The sequence below is a fragment of the Capra hircus genome, chromosome 9 (genome assembly GCF_001704415.2).
Source record: "Capra hircus breed San Clemente chromosome 9, ASM170441v1, whole genome shotgun sequence".
Lineage (NCBI taxonomy): Eukaryota > Metazoa > Chordata > Mammalia > Artiodactyla > Bovidae > Capra > Capra hircus.
Window position 1 is genome coordinate 6900821 of NC_030816.1, and position 27927 is coordinate 6928747.

General features: G+C 41.2%; 1 protein-coding gene across 1 annotated transcript in view; it reads right to left on the reverse strand.

The window, feature by feature from the left end:
* The window catches only part of ELOVL4 (ELOVL fatty acid elongase 4), a 41104-nt gene continuing 24088 nt past the window's right edge, over positions 10912 to 27927 (reverse strand). The window contains exons 2-6 of the mRNA XM_018052902.1: positions 23233 to 23420; positions 21712 to 21792; positions 18367 to 18538; positions 17086 to 17213; positions 10912 to 12983 (exon numbers count right to left, since the gene is read on the reverse strand). Of these exons, the coding sequence (XP_017908391.1) occupies positions 12708 to 12983; positions 17086 to 17213; positions 18367 to 18538; positions 21712 to 21792; positions 23233 to 23420 (845 nt within the window). The 3' untranslated portion in view covers positions 10912 to 12707. The remainder of the gene's footprint in view (positions 12984 to 17085; positions 17214 to 18366; positions 18539 to 21711; positions 21793 to 23232; positions 23421 to 27927) is intronic.

The window sequence follows — 27927 nt, forward strand, 5'->3', positions numbered from 1 at the left end:
ATCCCTGTCTCCTGTACAATGTCACAGACCTCATTCCATAGTTCATCAGGCACTCTATCAGATCTAGGCCCTTAAATGTATTTCTCACTTCCACTGTATAATCATAAGGGATTTGATTTAGGTCATACCTGAATGGTCTAGCGGTTTTCCCTACTTTCTTCAATTTGACTCTGAATTTGGTAATAAGGAGTTCATGATCTGAGCCACAGTCAGCTCCTGGTCTTGTTTTTGTTGACTGTATAGAGCTTCTCCATCTTTGGCTTCAAAGAATATAATCAATCTGATTTCGGTGTTGACCATCTGGTGATGTCCATGTGTAGAGTCTTCTCTTGTGTTGTTGGAAGAGGGTGTTTGCTATGACCAGTGCATTTTCTTGGCAAAACTCTATTAGTCTTTGACCTGCTTCATTCCACATTCCAAGGTCAAGTTTGCCTGTTACTCCAGGTGTTTCTTGACTTCCTACTTTTGCATTTTAGTCCCCATAATGAAAAGGACATCTTTTTTGGGTGTTAGTTCTAAAAGGTCTTGTAGGTCTTCATAGAACCATTCAACTTCAGCTTCTTCAGCATTACGGGTTGGGGCATAGACTTGGATTACCGTGATATTGAATGGTTTGCCTTGGAAACGGACAGGGATCATTCTGTTGTTTATGAGATTGCACCCAAGTACTGCATTTCAGACTCTTTTGTTGACCATGATGGCTACTCCATTTCTTCTGAGGGATTCCTGACTGCAGTAGTAAATATAATGGTCATCTGAGTTAAATTCACCCATTCCAGTCCATTTTAGTTCACTGATTCCTAGAATGTCAACGTTCACTCTTGCCATCTCTTGTTTGACCACTTCCAATTTGGCTTGATTCATGACCTGACATTCCAGGTTCCTATGCAGTATTGCTCTTTACAGCATTGGACCTTGCTTCTATCACCAGTTCACATCCACAACTGGGTATTGTTTTTGCTTTGGCTCCATCCCTTCATTCTTTATCCAGAGTTATTTCTCCACTGATTTCCAGTAGAATATTGGGCACCTACTGACCTGGGGAGTTCCTCTTTCAGTATCTTATCATTTTGCCCAGGATGGGGGCCAGGAGGAGCTACCCTGCGTCCGAGGCCAGGGATGGTGGCTGTGAGGAGCCATCTCTCATCCGAGACCAGGGGTGGCGGCCGGGAGGAGCCACCCCAGGTCCAAGGAGCGGTGGCTACGCAGGCACAGGAGGGCCTAGAGGAGCCATCCCACATTGAAGGTCAGAAAGGGCGGCGGTGATGAGATACCACTCATCCAAGGTAAGGAACAGGGCTGCGCCTTGCTGTAGCAGTCGTGAAGAGATACCCCATGCCCAAGGTAAGAGAAACCCAAGTAAGATAGTAGGTGATGCAAGAGGGCATCAGAGGGCAGACACACTGAAACCATACTCACAGAAAAGTAGTCAATCTAATCACACTAGGACCACAGCCTTGTCTAACTCAATAAAACTAAGCCATGACTGCAGGGCAACCCAAGACGGGCGGGTCATGGTGGAGAGGTCTGACAGAGTGTGGTCCACTGGAGAAGGGAATGGCAAACCACTTCAGTATTCTTGCCTTGAGAACCCCATGAACAGTATGAAAAGAGTGAAATTAGTGTATAATAAAAATAATTACCCCTGAATCTTCACGCCTTTGATGCTGGCATGAACCTCTAACATTCATGGAGACACATGGTATTGCTTTTGGTTCACTGTTTCAAGAAGGAGGTGATCGATATTTAAGGGCTTTGACTTGGGCCTTTAATCCATATTAGCCCTAATTCCATGCAGGGAACCAATGTTGAGATTCAGCCTAAGACTGAGAATGACTAATCCACTGTACATTCAGGAGCCAAAGAGCGTAAGTTTGGGGATCCATGAGGCCACTGTGAGATGGACTAAGGCCAAAATTACCTTTATCCCCCAGCCTCTTTAAGCCTCGGTTTTGACTGATGGTCACAGTAGCAGTTTGGGTGCCTGACGATCAGCATCAGCTCAGTGACCCAGTAATTCCTCTAAAGTCTGCTTATTTCCCTTCCCTTTGGGTGAAAGCTAGTAGAATTTATACTGCATTCTTGTGACAATGTCACAGGGAATTTTCTCAAGGGAACTCCACGTTCCTTTCATTTAGGAAGTCCTGGGCCTATGAAATGATTCAAGTATAGAAACTGGGGTGGGGGCTGTGTCTCTCTGTTGTGGAGACTCAAGCCACACCTGTGCTCACTAAGTTTAGAGTGAGAGGTAGAAATCAAGTAGGTAGCCTACCTGTTTCAGTCCTAGGGACATAAGTTAATAGCCACCATTAATACTTGGGTTTCCCAGGTGGTGCAGCTGGTAAAGAAGACTCCTGCCAATGCAGGATATGCAAGAGATGAGGGTTTGATCCCTGAGTCAGGAAGATCCCCTGGAGGAGGAAATGGCAATGTACTCCAGCATTCTTGCTTGGAAAATTCCATGGACAGAGGAGCCTGGTGGGCTACAGTCCATGGGGTCATAAAGAGTCGGGCATGACTGAGCATGCGCACACACACACACACACACACACACACACACAAATACAGATGAAGCTATTCTAATAACGACTCAGGGGAATTCCCCGGCAGTCCTGTGGTTAAGACTCCATGCTTCCACTGCAGAGGGCACAGGTTCAATCCCTGGTCAGGGAAATAAGTTCCTGCAAGCCATGTGGCATGGCCTAATAATAATAAATGTCAGACTCAGCTGCCCATTACTATAACCATGTCCATTTTGGCATTTAAGTACTGGCATTTGGCTTCTCAGTTCAGTTCAGTTCAGTCGCTCAGTCGTGTCTGACTCCTCATGACCCCATGAATCACAGCACGCCAGGCCTCCCTGTCCATCACCAACTCCTGGAGTTCACTCAGACTCATGTCCATCAAGTCCATGATGCCATCCAGCCATCTCATCCTCTGTCGTCCCCTTCTCCTCCTGCCCCCAATCCCTCCCAGCATCAGAGTCTTTACCAGTGAGTCAACTGTTTGCATGAGGTGGCCAAAGTACTGGAGTTTCAGCTTTAGCATCATTCCTTCCAAAGAAATCCCAGGGCTGATTGCCTTCAGAATGGACTGGTTGGATCTCCTTGCAGTCCAAGGGACTCTCAAGAGTCTTCTCCAACACCACACTTCAAAAGCATCAATTCTAGCAATCGACAATACCATCATTCCTACTGAAGTCAGAGAATGTATTTCAGAAATGGCACTTTCCCTCCATCGTCCTGAAGGATCAACGTATGTTATCCCAAAGCACTTCACTTTGACAAGGATTATTTTGACCTTCAGGCAATTGAGAAAAAGCAGACACAGAAAGAGCTCTTTGCCTTCCCTCTGACTGCCTAACAGCAGGGAATAAATTTTCCCCGTGAGGCTGTTCCCTCTACTCCTGTATCAGAAAAGGGAGAACAACCCATATCCCTGAAAACAAAGAAGGAACAGAGATGAGTCTGCATTAGGAAAAAACAAAACAAAAAAACCACCTAATGAAATTACCCTTATCTCCCATGAGTTTCTCCCATATGCTTCCTAGTTACTTTCCCACAAAGTATGAGCCCTAGAATCTGAGATTCCCTTTCCTTTGTCCAGTCACTTCTCTACAATTTGTTGTCTTTTGTTAAAATGGTATATAACTCCCAAGGCTAACCATTTCTTCAGGTTTTTTATTTCTTCACCTATGCATTTAAAATTGAAAATATTAACATCAATAAATGCTATAAAGCTCTTCTCTTGATATCTGTCTCTCGTCAGTTTAATTCACAGGTAAAGTTGGCTTAAAACTCAACATTCAGAAAACTAAGATCATGGCATCCGGTCCCATCACTTCAGGGCAAACAGATGGGGAAGCAATGGAAATAGTGACAGACTTTGTTTTTTTGGGCTCCAAAATCACTGCAGATGGTGACTGCAGCCATGAAATTAAAAGATGCTTGCTCCTTGGAAAAGTTATGACCAACCTAGACAGCATATTAAAAAGCAGAGACATTACTTTGCCAACAAAGGTCTGTCTAGTCAAAGCTATGGTTTTTCCAGTAATCATGTATAGATGCGAGAGTTGGACTATAAAGAAAGCTGAACCCTGAAGAGTTGATGCTTTTGAACAGCGACATTGGAGAAGACTCTTCAGAGACACTTGGACTGCAAGGAGATCCAACCAGTCAGTCCTAAAGGAAATCAGTCTTGAATATTTATTGGAAGGACTGATGCTGAAGCTGAAACTCCAATACTTTGGCCATCTGGAAGAACTGATTGATTTGAAAAGACCCTGATGCTGGGAAAAACTGATGGTGGGAGGAGAAGGGGATGACAGAGGATGAGATGGTTGGATGGCATCCCCGACTCGATGGACAGGAGTTTGAGTAAACTCCAGGAGTTGGTGATGGACAGGGAAGCCTGGTGTGCTGCAGTCCAAGGGGTCTCAAAGAGTCGGACACGACTGAGCGACTGAACTGAACCAAACAGTCATGAATCTAAGAGGGTAGAAGTTTTCCTCCTTACAGTCCACAGCCTACAGAAAACAGCCACTATAGAAATTTTCAAGGATAGATGACCAATGTACATTTAACACTGTATTTCTCAAATATGATGAGACAGTGGTCAAGGGGAGTCACATGCAATAAATAACCTGCAACATTCCTAACACCCTTAGCCTTTGGAGTCTCTCCTCTGTTAATGCAATGAATTTCTAACATATGTCTCACTCTGATGCAGGCCATCAGTGATTCCAGGTTTTCCTGATTTCAGGTTAAACATTTGACAGATTATTAAAGCTACTCCTCACTGTTATGTCCTCAAATTAAAATTTTCTGATAAGTACATATATATTAATAATTTCAATCCCTTAAAATTCTTTAAAAATAATTTCAGGCTAACCCTAAGATATGTTTCTTTCTGCTTGCTTAGCATTCACAGAATCAGGGCAGGGAAAAATTAGCCAAGTCCTATAATCCTAGGCTATCTCATCCCAGGATGGATTCTGTGTTTTCTCCCTGGAGCATGCTCTAATTCTTCTGACAGATCTGATGACACTGAAAGAGTAGAAAGCAGACACAAGGAAGATCAGCACTGCTTTAGAAGGTCTCCACCTTGGGTGAGACAGTGACTGCAGCCACGAAATTAAAAGACGCTTCTCCTTGAAAGAAACGCTATGACAAACCTTGACAATATATTAAAAAGCAGAGACATCACTTGGCCGACAAACGTCTGTATAGTCTAAAGCTATGGTTTTTCCAGTAGTCATGTATGGATGTGAGAGTTGGACCATCAAGAAGGCTGATGCTTTTGAACTGGGTGTTGGAGAAGACTCTTGAGAGTCCCTTGGACTGCAAGGAGATGAAACCAGTCAGTCCTAAAGGAGATCAACCCTGGATATTCATTGGAAGGACTGCTGCTGAAACTGAGGCTCGGATACTTTGGCCACCTGATGTGAATAGCTGACTCATTGGAAAAGACCCTGATGCTGGGAAAGATTGAAGGCAAAAGGAGAAAGGGGCAACAGAGATGGCTGGATGACTCAATGGACATGAGTTTGAGCAAGCTCCAGGAGATTGTGAAGGACAAGGAAGCCTGGCAAGCTGCAGTTCATGGGGTCGCAAAGTCGGACAGGACTTAGGGACTGAACAACAACCTTGGTTGAAGTCATTACAGGATCTCAAGTAACCAAGGACTAATATCTGACCAGGAAGAAAGTGCTGCTTTTCTTGGCTAGAGATATTCAATGGGATTTAGAGATTCAGGTTCTCGGATTCATCCAAATCCATCCAAATGTCTCCATTCCAATTCTTTGGTTCCCACTCTTTCCCAATTAACACCACAGCTTTCACTTATTGAGGCTGTGAACTTCAGTGGTAATTCTGCCACGACTTTGGACCAAACGTTGGGCCTCATTTTAAGGTGAGATCTCCCACTACAAGATGTAAGAAGGCCTCTTAGGGCAGCTAGGAATGAGTGATTTTTCTTTCTGATAGCTCTGCAGGGCAATCAGAAACATCCGTCTCACTCAAGTCTTTGTATTCCTCATTTCTATCACAATACTTCAATAATGCTGCCCCTAGGTCTGCCAAAGACTTCGCTTTCAGTAGTTATTTTGTTCTAGGTGACCACGGTGAAATGTCAGCTATCTGCTACATGGAAAATAGTATCTCATTTCCCACTGGTCATGAAATTGTCACTGCCTATAAACTCAACTAGGTCAGATAACCAATGCCACATTCTTATCTCAAGCAGCCTGTTTCCTGATTACATTTTGGTACTGAGTACTTCATTTGAAAGGTTCACTGCATGCAATAGATACCACTCAACGTATTCAGGCAGAAAGAGCTTTAATTCAAAGGATTATATGCTTATACTATTACTGGTAATTTGGAGGCATAAAAGTCAGGAGGCCACCCCCTAAGTCTTTGACTTCAAATTCCCATGACCACATCTGCCATGACTGTTATCACCATTACCACTGCCTGCCTTCACCAACTTGGTGCCAAGATAGAACATGCAGTTCAGCTATTGCCAACGTGTATGTCAGTAAGGAGCCTATTCATACAGCTGCATTACTACAGAGAGATGGCATCCACCTCCCTTCTGCCTCTCTAAAGTTTCTTACGTGCCTCCCTGAGGGCTTCCCTGGTGGCTGAGATGGTGAAGAATCCACCTGCAACGCAGGAGTCCCCAGTTTGATTCCTGAGTTGGGAAGATCCCTGGAGAAGGGCATGGCAACTCACTCCAGTGTTCTTGCCTGGAGAATTACAAATACAGAGGAGCCTGAAGGGCTAAGTTCATGGGGTTGCAAAGAGTCAGACACGACTAAGCAACTAGCTCACCTGAATTTGTGAGGGAGTCTGAGAAATGTAATCTTTCATCCCCCAGACACAAAGGGAGGAAAGGACGGAAGGAGATCAGTTCAAAGGGTTAGGAATGGATTCATAGAGTTGTTAACATCTAGCACACAAACCTAAAGATGGGGCTGGATTTCCAAAGTAGTTAATGTGTACGGAAGACTCTGGGATGTAAACCCCAAATTTCAACTCTGAGGATAAATTAGAAATTTGTTCCCCAAAGTCAAGTCCCATACTCCCATATGAGACTAGCTCCCATACTCCTTTTCTTTCTGACAAAAAGACCAGACACCACTTTTACAAGGGCTGGTGATAATAGTTCAAACCTAACGTAAACATGTAAACGTTGTCGAATAAATATATCTTTAATGAGCAACTATCTTTGTGACCGAATAACATCTTGAATTTTCACTATGAGAACTGAACGTGGAAAATATCTGAAATTCACCTATATGCATACAGTTGATAAACCCTAACTATATATAATCTGCTTAGAAAAATGTTAAAGTTGTGTTTGGTTCCCAGATTTATTGAGGAAATTAGAACATAATCATATTCAAAGGTGAGGTGTGAATGTCACTAACATAACACTGTGCAAGGCTAATAAGCTACCCACCCTTTCATTACCAAATAGCTTGGTAATCATTATTCTTGAAAGACTGGTTCTTAGGATAGCTACCTCACAGGGAGGAGAATCTTAGTCTAAGCCTACAGCATCAGGGATGACAAAGAATGAATCTCAACTGGATGCTTTCCTTTCTCTTCATGGCAAATGAAAAAAGGAAGAAAAAAAATTAAACGGAGGAAAGGAACTACCTGACTAGATTCTCTAAAATTGAAAGAAGAGGATTCAAGGGTATGTGGAGACTGACAGTGTATAACAGAACACGCCTGCGGGCTGACAAATACTCTTTACAATGCACAGTCTTGTATTTAAAGTGGGATATCCAGTAATTTCAAGATCTTGTCTTTTTAGAAATGGTTGTATTATTTAAACCTTCCCAGAGTTTTTCATCTTAGAATAGCTTTTAATGTGGACATATTCTTTGTGGAGATGTTCAGTTACAATGTGACTTTCTGATAGCTGCATTAGGTTATTATAATTAGGTAGATAGACATCAAATGATGTGTTTCGGCATGCATTTATTCTTAAAGAAGATACTGCTTTAAGGACACATTCTTCGGGGAAACCTCACCTATGAGGGTGAGGCTAGTGGTAAAGAGCCCGCCTGCCAATGCAGGAGATGCAAGAAATGTGGGTTCTATCCCTGGGTCAGGAAGATCCCCTGGAGGAGGGCATGGCAACCCACTCCAGTATTCTTGCCTGGAGAATCCCCATGCACAGAGGAGCCTGGTGGGCTACAGTTCATAGGGTTGCAAAGAGTCAGACACGACTGAAGCGACTGACACGCATACACATACTTACGCGAATGGAAAAAATAAAAAATTTCTAGTTGAATTTCAATTTAAGATCCAATGGATCTCCAAGGAATAAAAGTATGAAGGGAACTTTGGTCACACGTGGACATGTAAACATGTCTCTATGTTGTAAAATGAAAAAGACAAAGAAAAAAGGAGACCTAAGTTCTGGGGTTTCTTTTCAACAGGTAGAAAAATGTTTAATTTCTCAAAAGATACAGCAGAATTTAGACCTGTAAGTGTAAAAGGACATCAAGAGATAATTCAGATCATCCCCCTGCCAGGATGGTAATTAGTCACCATCCAAACAAAGCTATTACCATCTTTTCATACGTCACAGTCCTCGCCTGGTATTTGTTCTGTATGTCAATTATAACTTTTAATTTAGACCTCTGAATCTTCAGGAACACAGAATTTTGTTACAGGCTCCTATTATAAATAACTTAAGAAAAAAAGCTGTGCCTTTCAATTGACACTTGTCCCTCTATAATTTACATCAGGAAAACTGACCTGAAAAATACTTGCGTGATCTGCAGTGTTTGGACACAAGAAATCGGTTTCTACATTTCTTGCTTTTCACAAAGATTCTTCTGGTTCAGATGTCCTCCACCTAAAATTGTTGTCGCTGTTCAGTCACTAAGTCGTGTCCGACTCTTTCGCTACCCCATGGACTATATTATATAGCCCACCAGGCTCCTCTGTCCATGGGATTTTTCAGGCAAGAGTCCTGAAATAGGTTGTCATTTCCTCCTCCAGGGTATCTTCCTGACCCAGGGATCGAACTCACATCTCCTGCATTGGTTCTTTTACCGCTGAGCCAGGGAAGCCCCTGCCTAAAGTACCTAAGCTTAATTTAAGGATGGATTGTATAACCCAGTAGTAATAACTTGCTTTCTGGGGTTACCTGTCAAAACTGCTTACATGCTGAATGGCAGATGACTGATCTCATCAAGCAGGTTTTGTGTGTCCTGCTCAGATGCTGTGTGCCTGGGCGGGTTGCTCAGCCTCTCAGCAATTCGAGCCTATTGATCATCCAGCAAAATCCTAACTCTGAGTCACGCAGGTCTGTAGTGAGGATGCCACTTACAGCCTATACATCCGCAGTCATCTTTTTCTCAGTAAGGACACTGTTACAAATACGGCTGGCTGAGGTTAAGGTGAGAACAAGGAAAGAGCAGAGAGACTGTGAACAGTTCAGCATGCTGTCACGTTCTAATGAAGGTGAGATTCAAAAGCTCTGCCCCAACAGTCAATACCCAAGGCTTCAATTACATTATTGACAGGCACGACAGCAAAATCGCCTCCGTCTCTAGGTTCTCTTTCTCATTTACAGGGTATCCCTCTATGAAGCCCTCCTCTGGTGACTCAGATGGTAAAGGATGTATCTGCAATGCGGGAGACCCTGGTTCAATCCCTGGGTCAGGAAGAACTGGAGGAGAGAATGGCAGCCCACTCCTGTATTTTTGCCTGCAGAATTCCATGGACAAGAGGAGCTACAGTCCATGGGGTCGCAAAAATTCGGACATGGCTGAGCAACTAACCTATATGAAGCAAGCTTTCAAATTAAAATATTCCTGATAAATAAAAAAGCATTGCTAGATTTCATGTTCTAAAATGTGAATATAATAATCTATAGGAAAATATTTTTGAATGCCTCAGAATATGTGTGGAAAGAGTGAAAAAGAGAATAACTAAATTAATAATGCTAAAACTGGGACTAGTCAGCATCCACCAGCAAAACAGAGCCAGGAGGAACACAGAGAAGAGAAGGAAGAGAGCCACAGTTATCAGTTCAATGGGAAAACGCACTGCTAACACGTCTCAGCTATTCCTAGTCAATGCAGATATTTCAGAAATTCCCTATTTTCTGTGTTGGAAAACTTTTCTTAAGTTAATGACAAACTTTTACCAGAAAGAGGATGCAATCCTCCTCACTGATTTTTACATATGAGGCATGTATATTTAGTGGGTTGATAGAGAAATTATGAAAGCGATCATAAAAGGCTGTATTTATTACACCTTAAAATCATCTTTGGTTAAAAAAGAAAACAAAGTATAGTAAGGACTGAAGGGTTTAAATATCAGAACAGGAGAACTTGCTAACTTTATTTCTAGAACAAAAAACAGCACACCATTAAATAGTGTTACCATGTAAACACTGCTATATTTAAAATGGATAACCAACAAGGACCTACTACTGTATAGCACAGGGAACTCTGCTCAATATTATATAACAACTTAAATGGGAAAAGAATTTGGTAAAGAATAGATACATGGATATGCGTAACTGAATCTCTTCACTGTACACCTGAAATCAATACATTGTTAGTCAACTACACTCCAATATAAAATTAAGTTTCTTCAAAAAAAAAAAAGCTTACATTTGAAATGACAAATGTAAGAATTCACAAAATATGTCAGAATCCAAAATTTCTTTCAAAGAAACATCTAAGTTTTAAAGTAAAAACATGCTACCATAAAAAAATAAGCTTTTTGCCAGAAATTATTGACACCCAAGTTCCAGTTTCGTTTCTTTTCTACATTAGAAATTGGCAGCAGGGAATAATTTAGAATATTAACAACTGGATTAAATAAATAAATGTCTAGAAGATTTATATGATAATAAACTGAGTAGCCAAAAAAATCATTTTTCCCACAGCAGTAGTGTATTTATTGTGCTGAAATCAGGTGGCAGGGAATGAATAGCTCTAGGGAACCAGTACAGAATGTTCACAAAGATTCACAAATCTCTAGTCATTACAAGCTGAGCGGTAAAAACAAAAGTATTGAATCCTCCTAGATCAAACTATTACGTGCTGCAAATTTTCTGTAGTTCTCATGTCTGCATGCCTTGAAGCAGAGGTTGGGGGGGGGGGAGTGTGTAATTTGAATGCACAATAAATATTTCATAGTTTACAAAGTATTCTGAAATAGTCTGCACAAACAGCATTACATCCTGCACATGCAGTTTTGATATGTTAAAGATACGTAGAAATGCTCATGCCTTTTAAATTTTGGTCACAAGATCCCTGTGCAATATCCTCTAGCAATTTAACCTATGTAATAAGACACAGTACAAGTTCCTTCCTAGTGAATTTCCAGTTGTGTTTTTACATTACATGAAATACTTCATTGGTAAAGAGCAAATTTAATTTTCTGGTTCTGACTACTCTCACTTTTACTCACTTTATGTCTTAGCAATTAACACCGTGTAACAATCAAGCATTGAATTTAATGATCTTTAGCACCAAGGAGTCAAGAATATTGCACCAAAACGGGTTTATACTTCATATCTAGTTACAAATAAGATCTTGCAACTCTGTCACAGAAAAATATCACTCCAAAATTAAACACATTGAAAGAGAAGGATAATTGCACAAAAAAGCTTGCTGTGCGATATTTGTAAAAAAAAAAAAAAAAAGTTAGTGAATTTGAAAGTTAGTATTAAAATTTACATTAGAGGACTCCTTGATTTTTTAATTAAAATTTATTTAATTTTAAATGTTCTTTCCAACAGAAGAGGTAGGTATATTTCCACATATGAAAAATCAGTAACAGCCACAAATCAAAACAAGGAAAGCCTGATAAAATCAACATACTCTCTTCTAACAGCACATAAATGTAACTATTTTATGATGTTACTAGTAGACACATGAGTTGTTTCATGTTCCAATCAGACAGTAATCTTAATTTTCATAATATATACCTAGTAGTAACAGGAGTATTGAAAGGCTGCCTTTTCATCACAAAATTGTTTCCCACAGTGATTTGTGCTGCAGGTCACAGTGAACTTTGAGCCACTGGACAGGATTTCACTGTAATTCTATTTTCACCAACACCATCATCATAAAGCCTCTAAGCGTCTACAAAGATCATCAGATTTTAAAAATTTAATTCCAACCAAAAGGGTATCTTCGGACTACAGGTGGAGAGATTTGATCATTCCAGTCAGCAAATGAATTCAAATGTGCACGTTTTAAAATATCTGCATTTCCAGTTTGGGACCAGAAAAGATAGGGGAACTGATTTTCATCAGTATATAAGTTGCAATTTAGCTAAAAAAAAAAAAAAAATGCATAAAGACCGTGTTTCTGTGATCATCAAACTGAAGGATGAAGAGAAATGAAAAATCTTATGCACTGTTGGACGTGAATGCAGGGGAGGGGCGCAGGGGAAGGGCCTCCAAAGTCACGTGATGATTGCTTTGGTCTGACAACATCAAGGCTAATAAAAAAAATGTTTAAAATAAAAACTTCATAAATAAAACATCTGGGTGTTGTATTTAACACTTTACTCAATCTAAAGGTTACTAATAATACATAGAGCACATTTGCCTTTTTGCTCCCCACCCTCAAACCCTCATTTGCTTCTGTTTTCCCTGAAATCTTAAACGAAGTGGGAACTTCCTCACTGTCAACACCAGGTAAGGCCCAGTTCGTTTTACTCTCCTTTCGCTTTTCCATTTTTCTGCTTCTTGCCATTTTCTACCACTAGGTGGTTTTCGGATTTGCTCACACCATTTGCTGAAATACCATTCGCCGCTGTTTTTCCAGGTTTTGCTTTCTTAGGCTCTTTGTACGTCCGCACATAGAAGTTAAGGAAGAGGAATATGAAGCTGATCGCGTAGGCAATGAGAGCCCAGTGCATCCATTTGGGGAAGGGGCAGTCGGTGTAAAGGGACAGCGCTGTGTGCCCGATGGTCACGTGGAACTGCACCTGGAAAACACAACAGCACAGGCGCTCACTGCGGGCAGCGAGCAGCGCGCAGGCCCCGGCCCCTTCCCTGGCTGCTTCTCCCGCGGGCCGCCTCTCAGAGCCACGTCCTCAACGGGGGCTTCCTGCTAAGACCCAAGTACCCCCACCCAATGGGGCCCTCCATCCCTTTAACCAAAGGGGTCTGGCTTGTGCTGGTTTTCTGTTTCATAGGAATTATGTCTTTTGCATCTGCTGACTTCTGGACTGTCCATCTCTCCCCTCGAGTACCACCTGAGGGCAGGGCTCCGCACTGATCCCCATGATTAATACCAGACCACCTAACCTGCCTCTTGAGAAATCTGTGTGCAGGTCAGGAAGCAACAGTTAGAACTGGACATGGAACAACAGACTGGTTCCAAATAGGAAAAGGAGTACATCAAGGCGGTATATTGTCACCCTGCTTATTTAACTTCTATGCAGAGTACATCATGAGAAACACTGGACTGGAAGAAACACAAGCCGGAATCAAGATTGCCGGGAGAAATATCAATAACCTCAGATATGCAGATGATACCACTCTTATGGCAGAAAGTGAAGAGGAACTCAAAAGCCTCTTGATGAAAGTGAAAGAGGAGAGCGAAAAAGTTGGCTTAAAGCTCAACGTCCAGAAAACGAAGATCATGGCATCTGGTCCTATCACTTCATGGGAAATAGATGGAGAAACAGTGGAAATAGTGTCAGACTTTATCTTTTTGGGCTCCAAAATCACTGCAGATGGTGACTGCAGCCATGAAATTAAAAGACGCTTACTCCCTGGAAGAAAAGTTATGACCAACCTAGACAGCATATTCAAAAGCAGAGACATTACTTTGCCAACTAAGGTCCGTGTAGTCAAGGCTATGGTTTTTCCTGTGGTCATGTATGGATGTGACAGTTGGACTGTGAAGAAGGCTGAGTGCCGAAGAATTGATGCTTCTGAAGTGTGGTGTTGGAGAAGACCCTTGAGAGTCCCTTGGACTGCAAGGAGATCCAACCAGTCTATTCTGAAGGAGATCAATCCTGGGATTTCTTTGGAAGGAACAATGCTAAAGCTGAAACTCCAGTACTTTGGCCACCTCATGCAAAGAGTTGACTCATTGGAAAAGACTCTGATGCTGGGAGGGATTGGGAGCAGGAGGAGAAGGGGACAACAGAGGATGAGATGGCTGGATGGCATCACGGACTCGACGGACGTGAATCTGAGTGAACTCCGGGAGTTGGTGATGGACAGGGAGGCCTGGCGTGCTGCAATTCATGGGGTTGCAAAGAGTCGGACACGACTGAGTGACTGAACTGACTGACTGACTGGCCTGGTATCTGGACCCTGAGGATTATTTTTTGGATAATGCTGAATAACATTGTCTAATGAGAGGGAATTAGTGAAGGCTCTTTAGTTTTTGTTTTCCTCCCAAATATATTGATTTCTTTCCACAAAGTTGTTAGCAAGCTGGTACATATACTTTTAAAAATGAGTTTATCAAAATAGTTCATTATCTGTTTCTTATAGGAGACAGGTAAATATACATTTTAAAATTAATTAAAAATCTAAAAATTGAATTAACACAATCCTTTAAAAACTAAGATTCTTAGTAAAACTTAGTAGATATTTGATAATAAGTATAAAAGGAGAGGATGGTTCTCAATATAAGAATTCATGAATTTCATGGGGTTAAACAACACTTAATTTTTTACAGGGTTAACATACAAGATTTACTGCTGTGAGAACTTCTGCCTTGGAAATACACTACCCTTCACAAAATTAACACCCTATTTAAAATGGGCAATTGCAGCTTCTCCTTTAAGGATAGTATTATCAGTATTATTATATTAAATATTATTTTTAAAGTTTACCCCATGTATAGCTCCAAATTTGTATCACACTAAAAAACTTTAAGTTTCCCATGGCAAAATCCAAGTTTTAGGGACTTTTGATTTCACAATGATTCTTAGAACCTGCATCGCTGGAAAAGGGTGTGTCTGGGGGGGTGACTGAGCGGGGCACTGCTCAAGGAGAATCAGGTGCAGTCTTCCCGCAAAGTAGATAACAACAGTTCACGTGATTTCTGTCCTTTCCTCATTTTCCTGGGCCCATTTACTACTAACTGAGAGGAACAAATCACACAAACTGCGTAAACAGGTTACACAAAAACTGGAGGAAGCTTCCGGCAGCATTTTACTTACAGATGAATCCTGCACACCCAGCACTCCCCAAAAGCTGTGCTTCCTGTTTGGGTAGCCTGTTGTTTGGCAACTTAAAACAGAGACGAATGATATTTCCAAATGTGATTCCACTGATAAAATTGCACACATGCTATGATTAAAGCAAATTATAATAAATTCCAAGGCTTGAAGCATAGCTACCAGGTTGGTTTTGGATTTCCGGTTTGATTACTGGGCTGGTGCTTTAGCTCTGAAGGTTGCACTGAGTCACCCAGATGCTTCCAGAAGTCCTACTAGGGGTTGGTGCTGCGAACTGTCTCCTCTGAAGATGAGCATTTGAGTATACCAAGCTCTGCTCCCTAAGGATTGTGTGTTAGGAAATTAAGAGTTCTTTGATCCTTGGTCCTTTAACTTATTTATTTTTTGGCCACACAGTGCTGCATATGGGACCTTAGTTCCCTGACCAGGGATCAAACTCACCCCCTCTGCAGGAGGAGCATGGAGCCCTAACCACTGGGCCTCCAGGGGAGTTCCCCTTGGTCCCATCCTTTACCCGACCCCTTCGCTGGCTCTGTGACTTCTCTACAACCTTCCTATTCTAAATGTATAGGATCTGTTCACAAGGACGGAAAAATGGGAGTAAAAAAACAGAAAGTTTATTTAAGAGAAGAATGAAGAGAGGTAATAATAACATTTTAAGTGGAAAAAAACTAAGAAGTTATTTTTCTAATTGTCAGGTGAGTATATGCTCCTCGGTTCTGTCTCGTCCGCAACAAAGATTTGGAGTGACGGACATTAAAGCACTTGGCGTGTCACAGCTCTCGGGTCTTGGACAGACCATGTTCTAGCTCTCAGGGCTCAAACGGACCGTGTTATAGCTCTTAGACAAATCAGTGTTACAGCTCCATGTTACAGCTCTATTTTATTTAGATAATAGCAGGAAAATCCATCCTCGAGGCATGAGAGCACGTCGACCCAAAGACGCGAAGAGAACGCCCCAGCGACAGGGGTGGGGGGGCGGGGCGGGGAGAGCCCTTTGGCTCCTCTTTTTATATGTTTTTCCGTCCCCCGGGCCTGCCCTATGCAAACTGGGCTAGCCAAGAGTGCTGTTTGTTTTACGAGGTCCTCAGACCTTCCTTTGGAGAAGGCAATGGCACCCCACTCCAGTACTCTTGCCTGGAGAATCCCATGGATGGAGGAGCCTGGTGGGCGGTAGTCCATGGGGTCGCTAAGAGTCGGACATGACTGAGCGACTTCACTTTCACTTTTCACTTTCCTGCATTGGGGAAGGAAGTGGCAACCCACTCCAGTGCTCTTGCCTGGAGAATCCCAGGGGCGGGGGAGCCTGGTGGGCTGCCGTCTCTGGGGGCATAGAGTCGACACGACTGAGGCGACTCAGCAGCAGAGCTTCCTTTATTCTGTTTTTGCAGGGTCACCACCATTTTGGACTTCTGTTTCCTAGTCTAACTACCTAACACTAATCACCGACTCGATGGACGTGAGTCTGAGTGAACTCTGGGAGTTGGTGATGGACAGGGAGGCCTGGCGTGCTGCGATTCATGGGGTCGCAAAGAGTCGGACACGACTGAGCGACTGAACTGAACTGAACTGAACTGAATACTAATCATAAACGAGTATGCATTTTGTGACATGCCTAGATCTTTACTCACCCATTTCACAGAGATGTTTAAAGGACATTCCTATTAGACAGACAGGACCTGCATCTGGTCTTTCAGGGACATTTAGAAAGCAAGAGTCTGTGAACACTCAGCCTATGAACAGGTGGTTGAGAGCCAGACAGCCTCAACGCCTATCGCTGGAGCACAGAGAAAGCCAGTCTGGTAACATCGAGTGGTTGAAAGTAACTCAGCCCTCCACAGGGAATGAGAGCTGGACATTCTCAGTGCTTTAGTTGAGAACTCACCAGCTGCAGCATGGTCAGGTATCGCTTCCACCAGAGATATTTCTGAATCCACGGGCCGAAGGCAGCTAACCCATAGTATGAGTACATAATCACATGGATGAAGGAATTCATCTGGGCTCCAAAAAATGCTTTAGAAAAAGAGGTAATTACAAGACACAGAAATCTTTATTTAGGTGATAAACCATTTGAACGTAAAATAAATCAATCTACATTATTTTCCAACATTTAATACGGAGTATAGATGAGAAATAAAAGTTGTAAAATAGTTCTAACGGACAAGCCTTCTCTTCAGATCATGCCAAATATTTTTAAAGTTTAAGACTCCGGCTTTTACCATATAAATAAAAATGGGTGTTCTTCAAAGGCAAAGGACTTCCCAAGTGGCTCAAGTAGGCCCTAATGTACTTAAGCAGGTGCTAACACTGCCAATATTATTTTTCATTCTGTTGCTTTTGGGGGATAAGAGCCAGGGTACACATGATGGTTTAAAGTGGATTTGTGAATCCGTCATTACTGTCTTTCCATGTGCCGATACACACAGCTACAACAAGACAGTACTCGCCTCTTAGATTTCTAAATAGTTTAAACGCAAAGTAGCAAGGTGAACTGCAGTATGACTTGTACCCTGGGTTCCCATCAGAGGAATGGTCTGTTTCCAGCTCAGTGCTGTGAATTATCTCCAATGTACAGGCATCTGAAAAGCTGGAGGTAGATCTTGGCCAAACTGTGAGTTCAGATGCTCTTCAATACTGAGAAGGCTACATACAATTTCCTTTGAGTAAGAAGCAGTAGGTGCACTGGGGCTTGTTTGAGAGCAAGAGTGGGCTCTGGGCTTGGAGAAGAGAAAGAACCTTCAGATGGAGAAGTTCTATCTTGGTATCCTCTGGATCAGAACCACTAGAATTGCTCCCTCTCAAAATACTGTTTGCTACACTTGGGATTCATTTATGCTAATCTCTGGGGTAAATCTTTAGGTGTGAAAGTAGTCACAGATAAACAGCTAAAGCTCTACTTCCTTCAAATTTCTTTACAGTGACATTAACACAGGAATAATTAAGCCTGGAATTAAGTTATTCTTGTGTGTGTATGTTAGTTTCTCAGTCATGAGCCTCCTCTTTGCGATCTCATGGACTGTAGACTGCCAGGCTCCTCTGTCCATGGAATCCTCCAGGCAAGAAAACTGGAGTGGGCTGCCGTTATACCAAGCCAAATCCTCACCACTTTCCACCCGACACATTTATATAATTCAGTGCACGGGGACACAGTCCTGAAGATGCTCACCCTGTCCTCCTGCAACCCACTTAATTCCAATCCACCACAACGTGAACATGGTACAGTGATGATACACGTGGAGGAAAGAGACTTGGTTGTTTTTCTTCCTCAGGATAAAAAACACCGTGTCCAAATACTCAATTCCTTTAGATATAAAGTACCACCACAGAGCAGCAGCTATCTGCAGAAAGAAAGGGAGAGCATTTTATAAACACCAGAATGATACTATCACATGGCTGTCTACTAAAGTTAAGTCTTAAGCAATTTTTACTGCACAAAATGTATGAGACATAGAATCATTTTTGTTTAAGTGGGTGTGAAACTTAGGCGTCTTTTCATGGGGAAAGTGATGGGAAATAAAAGAGTCCAAATCTATATCTACACTATGCCAACAGTTCAGAGAAAATTTTCAGTCTGTTTCATAGCTGGATGTCATGGGTACCAACCTGCTGATTGCAATGCTGTGAACGCTTTCAACTGCTATGATTTTCAATGTGGTAGAGAAGCTGAGATATTTCCTCTATAAAGGTATTTCAGTTGCTCATGCCTAGCCTATATTCCAGCCTCAGAGATTCTTGCAAGTATGACTGAGTGGCAACTGGTCTCTCTTTCTCACTTCAACATGTGCAACAAAATACTTAACCACATTATTTTTTATTAGGCAGTGAAATTTTTAAAATGATAAACTGCAATAAACACCCACACGCAACAAATATTTCCTAGGTCATAAATATAATCCTGCTTACATGAGTAAGTCTTTTCTTTTCCTGGGCTCTAATTAAGACACCAGATGGTGCAGAAAGATTACATTACACGCTGAGATTAAGGATCCAAGGATCCAGTGAGAGGTGACCTGGGTATATGCATTTTAAAACACTTCACAAGACTCCCACTACAATAGGAATCTAGATTCACCTTTCTTGTGTCAAGCATTTTCTATGGTATCCGCCCTATATACCAACAGCAAAGGCCGCGGCACAAACTGAAATCTGATGGTGAACCTGTGTGCCAGCAGTGTGGCAGACGCATTCACAGGAAGGCTTAGGCTCCTCAGAGCTGATAGGGTCTTTCTTCATTCGATAAGAGCACCTGTTGGATGCCATGGGTTTGTGTTTGTTTGGGTTTGGCTGTTCGCTTTTGAAAAACAAAATTACGATTTGAAAGTGCAGGCAAGGAAAAGAGAGAACAGCCAAAGAAAAAAATAATGTCTTGTATCTACAAACTGAGAATTATTTACTGAGTCTGTTTGCATAATAACATTGTTGAAAATGATAAAAGTTGTGTGAAAACAAACTTGAAATAGGGAACTACTGATAGCAACACTATACTTAATATTCAGTATTATGTTAGTATTTTAAAGCGCAACATTTTGGTGCAGTAAGGGGCTTCGCAGGTGGCTCAGCAGTAAAGAATCCACCTGCCAATGAAGGAGACATAGGTTTGATCCCTGGGTCGGGAAGATACCCTGGAGCAAGAAACAGCAACCCACTCCAGTATTCTTGCATGGAGAATTCCATGGACAGAGGAGCCTGGTGAGATACAGTCTGTGGACTTGGACATGACTTAGCAACAGAGTATGAAGAGAAGAGGTCATGTCTTATTTTCCCTCTTATTTGGCACTCTAAATCAGCAATGATTCATAAACAGTAATTAACAATCCTCTCTAGTTTGTGAAAGTGCTAATCGCTGAGTAGTGTCTGACTCTTTGCGACCCCATGGACTGCAGCCCGGCAGGCTCCTCTGTCCATGGAATTCTCAGGGCAAGAATACTGGAATGGGTAGCCACTGCCTTCTCCAGGGGATCTGCCGACCCAGCAATCAAACCCAAGTCTGCTGCCTTGCAGGCAGATTCTCTTGCATCTGAGCCACCAGGGAACTGAAGAGCTTCATCAAAGTGAAAAGATCCTTCTTAGCTACATAACAACGGATACAAAGATGAGGCTCTGAGTAAAACACTTATTCTGCCACATCTCAGAATAGCCGAGAGGGAAGAAATGTTCAAATACAATCTGCTGCCACTCTTGTCCTTTCTCCTCCTAGATTTCAGGTCTCACAGCAGCTACATTTCAAAAGAACTGATCAATTTACGCATGCCAGGAGGGCAGGCACACAATGGCCAGAGTGGTATTTTAAAACCTTTATCCCCCAAATGTTAACATGCTGTTTGGCCCGAAGGGTTTATCTAAGCTCACTCCTCAGAGAAAGCAAGGCCGACACGTTTCCTTTTCTCTCTCCAGATGCCAGCAAGACCAGTCGTGGTCCACTGCTCCAACCAGAAGGTTCTCTAGCAACAAACCTCAACAAAGGGGCTCCCCTCAGGCAGTCTCAGGTCTGAGTTCCTGGCTAACCTTCTGTTTGCATGCCTGCCTCTCCCACCTCTGCTGGAAGGTCAGCTCCACAAAGGCTGGACCCTGTCTGCCTTCCCACTTGGGTCCCCAGTACCATCGCACTATCTGTATATAGCTGATGTTCAATACACATTTGTTGAATGAATAAAACCAACATGACAACCAAAAGGGGTGATTTTTCATCAGCGTGTTAAGTCTTCTAATGGGGAAATGAAGACAGAGACATAAAATCATAAATACATTAAAGCAATTTAGTCTTGGGTCTTGATGAATACTGGTGTTTATATTGTTGAACCCCAATGCTAAAGAGCTATTTTTTTCAGGGCCAGCTACTACACATTATATTATTACTACATATATTATATCTAACATAAAACACACACATAATTAACATATGTTATGGACACATATGTTTAATATGAACACAGTATACAAGAGGTGTTCAATAAGTACTTAACAAAGTAAGATAATTTATTGTTTCTTCACTTGAGTAAAATGGCAGTTTTACTGATGTAGGTGACTACAAAGTACAATATGATAACACTGTATTACTAGTCTATTTTTCTCAAATATAGATAAAAACTGGGTTTATACCTATACAAGCTGTGCTATGCCTAATTTACTAAACATTAAATCATTTATATTTGTCTTCCTCATACTTGCTTAACAAATGAATTCAACTTCAAGAGTTTCTATTCTTGACCCCCAAAACCAAAAATCTAAAATATAATCTTTATACTAAACATGGAACTATTAGTATTATTATTTTCTTTTGAGTATTGCATTTCAGTAGTCCAACACATATTCACTCTCAAATCACCAAATGAAAGATAATGGGGGAAGGAAATGGATTTTAAATTATGTATATTTTTTAAAAAGTAGTTTTATTGACTCAAAACAATCTCACTATAGTTTTACCACTACATTAAAGCATGCTTTTTTACAGACTAGAGACTACAAAATTAAACCAACTTCTACTGATTAGCAGTATTTTTAATGTACTTACTCTGACTTCATGAACATTATCAGAATAATCCACAGTCTGGCAAATATAGCTATATCCTGCATTATATGATCCCATGAATAACTGGAAAAAGAAAATAACATTTGGAGTAAAGTTTTAGAAGATATAGCATTTAAAAGCACTATATACAATGTGCAAACTTTCAAAATATTTTTAAGAGCAATACCGTCTTAAAAATAAATTTCAAATGCACTAAACATTTAATATGTTGGAATTCCTAAAATTTATCATCCATCAATTTATTCTTAAGTTGAAATCTAAATTTAAATGACATGTAAATTTTGGACTGAGACACTCTATCTATCTTATAATATTAAGAGAAACTGTGATTAACCATGCTGCAAGACTTGCACGGGTTTCTAGTTTTGAACCAGAGTGGATTGCATCTAACAAATTAGGGAAAGTAGCCAAATAAATTAAAGTTTTTTATGATGTTGAGTTTCTGTAGACTACGCTGTCAGTTAAAGAGATTTTTTAAAAGGAGCATACGGTTCATTTTCTTAGCATCACCAGTTCAGTTTGCTGGGTTCAGGATGAACACTAAGGAGGAGTCTCTTGGAAAACAAATTCCTTTCAGTCTTACAACTTAAAAAGTGGTTGGGTCAGTCTAACTGTTAGGATTTCCTCTTAAAATGCCATAGAGAATTTCTTGGTGTCCAGAAAACTATACACTGATCAGCAGCAACAGTTGTATAATAGTTAATGCATTTTAGTTCCAACCTAAAATTAACACATTTATATTATGTGGTAGGATTTAAATTTGAAATCGGTATTTCACATCTGCATATTTTCATCAGTTACCAAACCTGAAACTGCTGAATGAGAAATATAAATAGCCACAACTATTTACTGAGGTCTTAATATGTTCTAAACACTATGCAAAAATTATCTCACTTACTTCTGATACCTTAGAAGATAGATATTATGCCCATTTTACAGATGGGGGAAATGAGCCTCAAAAAAGTTAAGGAACTTCCAATGTCAGAAAAGGCAATGGCAACCCACTCCAGTACTCTTGCCTGGAAAATCCCATGGACAGAGGAGCCTGGTAGGCTGCAGTCCATGGGGTCTCTAGGAGTCGGACATGACTGAGCGACTTCACTTTCACTTTTCACTTTCATGCATTGGAGAAGGAAATGGCAACCCACTCCAGTGTTCTTGCCTGGAGAATCCCAGGGATGGGGGAGCCTAGTGGGCTGCCATCTATGGGGTCGCACAGAGTCGGACACGCCTGAAGCCACTTAGCGGCAATGTCAGAAAAATCAGTAAGGGTTATTTCAGAATCCAGTTTGTCTGCTTCCAAATTTCAGTTTAAACAAGTCTTATACTTTATGTATGTTTCAGATTTTTGTTATCCATGCTTATGTCAATAACATAAAATTCACTCTTAGAGGAGCTAACAGCTGTCTCAGGGCACAACATTCCAATCGTAGTTTTATACATTCTTATTTTTTAATTTGCAACAGACCTGAGGGAGTATAAAGTGAACTTTAGAAAACCTACCTCTCTGAAGATAAAAAGGTTAAGCAAAACCATCCCGAAATTATAGAGAATGAGCACTAAACGCATCTGGAAAGGTTCTCGGTCCTTCATCCATTTTGGACCCAGCCACACGAAGAGGAGGTACAGGGTGCTGATGCAAAGTGTAGGCAGTGGAGACTGCATCAGAGGCCAGTTCTCGACACGTTTATCTACAGAGGGGACACAAAATTCATTACATGATAAACATTTTATCACATGAAATTATTAGGAAGTGCCACATTTCAACTTAGCTTCCCTCCGTGACCAAATGCAGATCTTTAGAGGTCCAACAAAAACACATGACATACAGCTCTAATGACGTGGATGAACCTAGACCCTATTATACAAAGCGAAGTCAGAAAAAGAAAAACAAATATTGTATATTAACACATATATATGGAATTTAGAAAGATGGTACTGGTGAACTTATTTGCAGGGCAGCAATGGAAAAGACTCTGATGCTGGGAGGGACTGGGGGCAGGAGGAGAAGGGGACAACAGAGGATGCGATGGCTGGATGGCATCACAGACTCGATGGACGTGAGTCTGAGTGAACTGCGGGAGATGGTGATGGACAGGGAGGCCTGGCGTGCTGCGATTCATGGGGTCACAAAGAGTCGGACATGACTGAACTGAACTGAACTGAATGGAGATGCAGACATAGAGAACAGATTTGGGGACACAGTGGGACAAACTGAGAGAGTAGAATGGAAACATGTATGTTACCATATGTAAAATAGCCAGTGGGAATTTTCTGTATGATGCAGCGAGCTCAGGCCAGTGCTGTGTGACAGCCTAGAGGGGTGGGACAGAGTGGGAGGGAGGTTCAAGAAGGAGGGGACATATGAATACCGACGGCTGACTTATGTTGATGTAAGGCAGAAACCAACACAATGCAGTAAAGCAATTATCCTCCAACTAAAAAGATACACATTTTAAAAATACATGACATTTAAGCCAAAGAAACAAGAAGTAATTCCTGGGAGTAGCTTTTGGAAGAGAAGTTGCATTATATAAGGTACACCTTATATATTTGACAGAGAACCTTGACAACAAAGAGATGAAACAAGGTTCATTGAAAATACAGAATAGGCTTGGGATGAAAAGTTAATCATAGGTTTCATAGACAGAAAATACTTAAAGGAGAAACTTGACCCTATATTAAATATGTGAAATAAATCAGCAGTTTGGAAGCTGCTCCCTCCTATGCTAAAAGCAGGAAAACCTTAGTAAACTGAAAAGGTCTGGAGAATGGATGCCATCCCCTGAAAGATATCTGGATGCTGAAGACAAGAGTATGGTAATAACTGAATTAAGTTGAGGATTAAGTTACAGGTCATTACAGTTTGATAATCTATTTAAATGGCCACCACCATATTCAAGACATTTTTCTTTCCTGAGAACATGAATTTATTCTTTTCCCATGAATATAATCAACTTAAGTGCTTTTCTCTAAAGCTATAAATCCTACCTTATGTATGTGTAAATATATATATCTCCAATGTAACACATTATTCATTTAAACTGAATCAGCTGTCTTTAAATTCAAATATGTAACCTTGAATCAAATTTATAACAGAGTTTTGCCACAAATATTTCTGAGATGCATAATAATAAAATACGAGGTAGACAAAAATTTACATTATAAAAAGACACTGAAGTCAATTTTGATATTTCTAAAAGCTAAATGGCATTTTGAAGGTTGTGAATCTAATGTCTAATTTATTCTTGGTAATACATATTATTTTTATGTTGTGTTTTGAGTAAAATAATATATTTCTCAATAGTTAAAAAATTTTAGCCAGTTCCTAAAACCTAGCCTAAAGGAATGTAATTTGATTGCTCATTACAACGTCTCTCTATTTAAACTGTCAGTTTTATATATATGTGAAGCAGCTCTGGGTAAGTTAATTATCTTTCAAAATACTTTACATAAAAATAAATTAGCCTGTTCCTATATTACTGTCAACAGAAAATAAGGCAGAACATGTGAAACACAGGTACAAAAATATTTAATCATGTAGCTTCCAAAGTTGGGAAGTGATTTAGTAACTGTGGTTTCCATAAAAAAAGAGTTGCTCCAAGAGTGGGATGCGGCTTCCCAGGTGACTCAGCCGTTAAGAATCCCCTCGCAATATAGGAGACTTGGGTTCGACCCCTGGGTCAGGAAGATCCTCTGGAGAAGGAAACAGCAACCCACTCCAGTATTCTCACCTGGAAAATCCCATGGAGAGAGGAGCCTGGTGGGCTACAGTCCATGGGGTTACAAAGAGTCGGGCAAGACTTAGTGGCTAAACAACAGCAAGGATGGGATACTGACTCGAAAAGAAGAAGAAGAAAAAAAAAAACACACAAGTATGAGAACAAGAATAGAAGACCCAGAGGAACTGATTTTACTTTATAGTTTACAGTGGAAGCCTACTATCTCTCTATTCACAGAAATTATGGTCTGTCACTCAAATCAAAACACATTCCAGAACTAAAAATAAACTAAAATACTTAAAAGACAGGAGGGACAGTAGTCCTCTTTTGGGAGGGTAATTTAAAAGACGGCGGGGTGGCTTTTGTTGAGGGCCCTGTGCCGCCGTGGCCTCACTAGTGGCTGGGCACTCTTCTTCAATGTCACGATGCCATCCTTCTGCACCCATATCTTTCTATGTCAAAACGCCCCTTGAAACATGGGGTATTGATCTACTTAGACCTTTATTTTTCCATATTACAGAAAAAGACTAATACAAAGCCCCTAAATCCTAAAGCTTGGCTCTACTTCCGGTCACGAGAAAAGGAGCTGCCGGGGTGTACCACCTCCATCCACAAACTAGAGGGCTTTTCCCATGGGATGGATGCAAAGAGCAAAAGAACTCTGCTATGAAATAATCTATGTAACAAAGAAAATTAAAGAAAGATCGATTATATTCTTTGCAGCTGAAGATGGGGAAGCTCTATATAGTCAGCAAAAACAAGACCAGAAGCTGACTGTGGTTCAGATCATGAACTCCTTATTGCAAAATTCAGACTTACATTGAAGAAACTAGGAAAAACCACTAGGCCACTCGGGTATGACCTAAATCAAAATCCCTTACGATTATACAGTGAAAGTGACAAACAGATTCAAGGGATTAGATCTGACAGACAGAGTGCATGAAGACCTATGGACAGAGGTTCATGACATTGTACAGGAGGCAGGGATTAAGACTATCTGCAAGAAAAGAAATGCAAAAAGGCAAAATGGTTGTCTGAGGAGGGCTTACAGATAGCTGAGAAAAGAAGAGAAGCAAAAGGCAAAGGAGAAAAGGAAAGCTCTGAATGCAGAGTTCCAAAGAATAGCAAGGAGAGATAAGACCACCTTCCTCAGTGATCAATGCAAAGAAATAGAGGAAAACAACAGAATGGGAAAGACTAGAGATCTCTTCAAGAAAATTAGAGACACCAAGGGAACATTTCATGCAAAGATGGGCACAATAAAGGACAGAAATGGCACGGACCTAACAGAAGCAGAAGATATTAAGAAGAGAGTGGCAAGAAAACACAGAAGAACTGTACGAAAAAGATTTTCACGACTTGGATAATCACGATGGTGTGATCACTCACCTAGAGCTAGACATCCTGGAGGGCAAAGTCAAGTGGGCCTTAGGAAGCATCACTATGAACAAACTAGTGGAGGTGACGGAACTCCAGCTGAGCTATTTCAGATCCTAAAAGATGATGCTGTTAAAGTGCTGCACTCAATATGCCAGCAAATTTGGAAAACTCAGCAGTGGCCACACGACTGGAAAAGGTCAGTTTTCATTCCAATCCCAAAGAAAGGCAATGGCAAAGAATGCTCAAACTACCATACAACTGCCCTCATCTCACACGCTAGTAACGCTCAAAATTCTCCAAGCAAGGCCTCAACAGTACATTAACTGAGAACTTTCAGATGTTCAAGTGGGATTTACAAAAGGCAGAGGAACCAGAGATCACATTGTGAACATCCACTGGATCACAGAAAAAGCAAGAGAGTTCTAGAAAAACATCTACTTCTGTTTTATTGACTACACCAAAGCCTTTGACTGTGGATCACAATAAACTGTGGACAATTCTTCAAGAAATGGGAATACCAGACCACCTTACCTGCCTCCTGAGAAATCTGTATGTAGGTCAAGAAGCAAAAGTTAGAACTGGACATGGAACAACAGACTGGTTTCAAATTGGGGAAGGAGTACGTCAAAGCTGTATATTGTCACCCTACTTATTTAACTTATATGCAGAGTACATCATGCGAAATGCTAGGCTGCCCACGTTGGAATCAAGAGTGCCAGGAAAATATCAATAACCTCAAATATGCAGATAACACCACCCTTAAGGGAGAAAGCAAAGAGGAACTAAGGAGCCTCTTGATGAAGGTGAAAGTGAAAGTGAAGTCGCTCAGTCGTGTCGACTCTTTGCGACCCCATGGACTGTAGCCTATCAGGCTCCTCCGTCCATGGGACTTTCCAGGCAAGAGTGCTGGAGTGGGTTGCCATTTCCTTCTCCAGGGGATCTTCCCGACCCAGGAATCAAACCCAGGTCTCCCGCACTGTAGACAGACGCTTCACCGTCTGAGCCACCAGGGAAGCCCTGATGAAGATGAAAGAGAAGAGTGAAAAAATCTGGCTTAAAACTCAACATTCCAAAAAGTAGGATCATGGCATCCGGT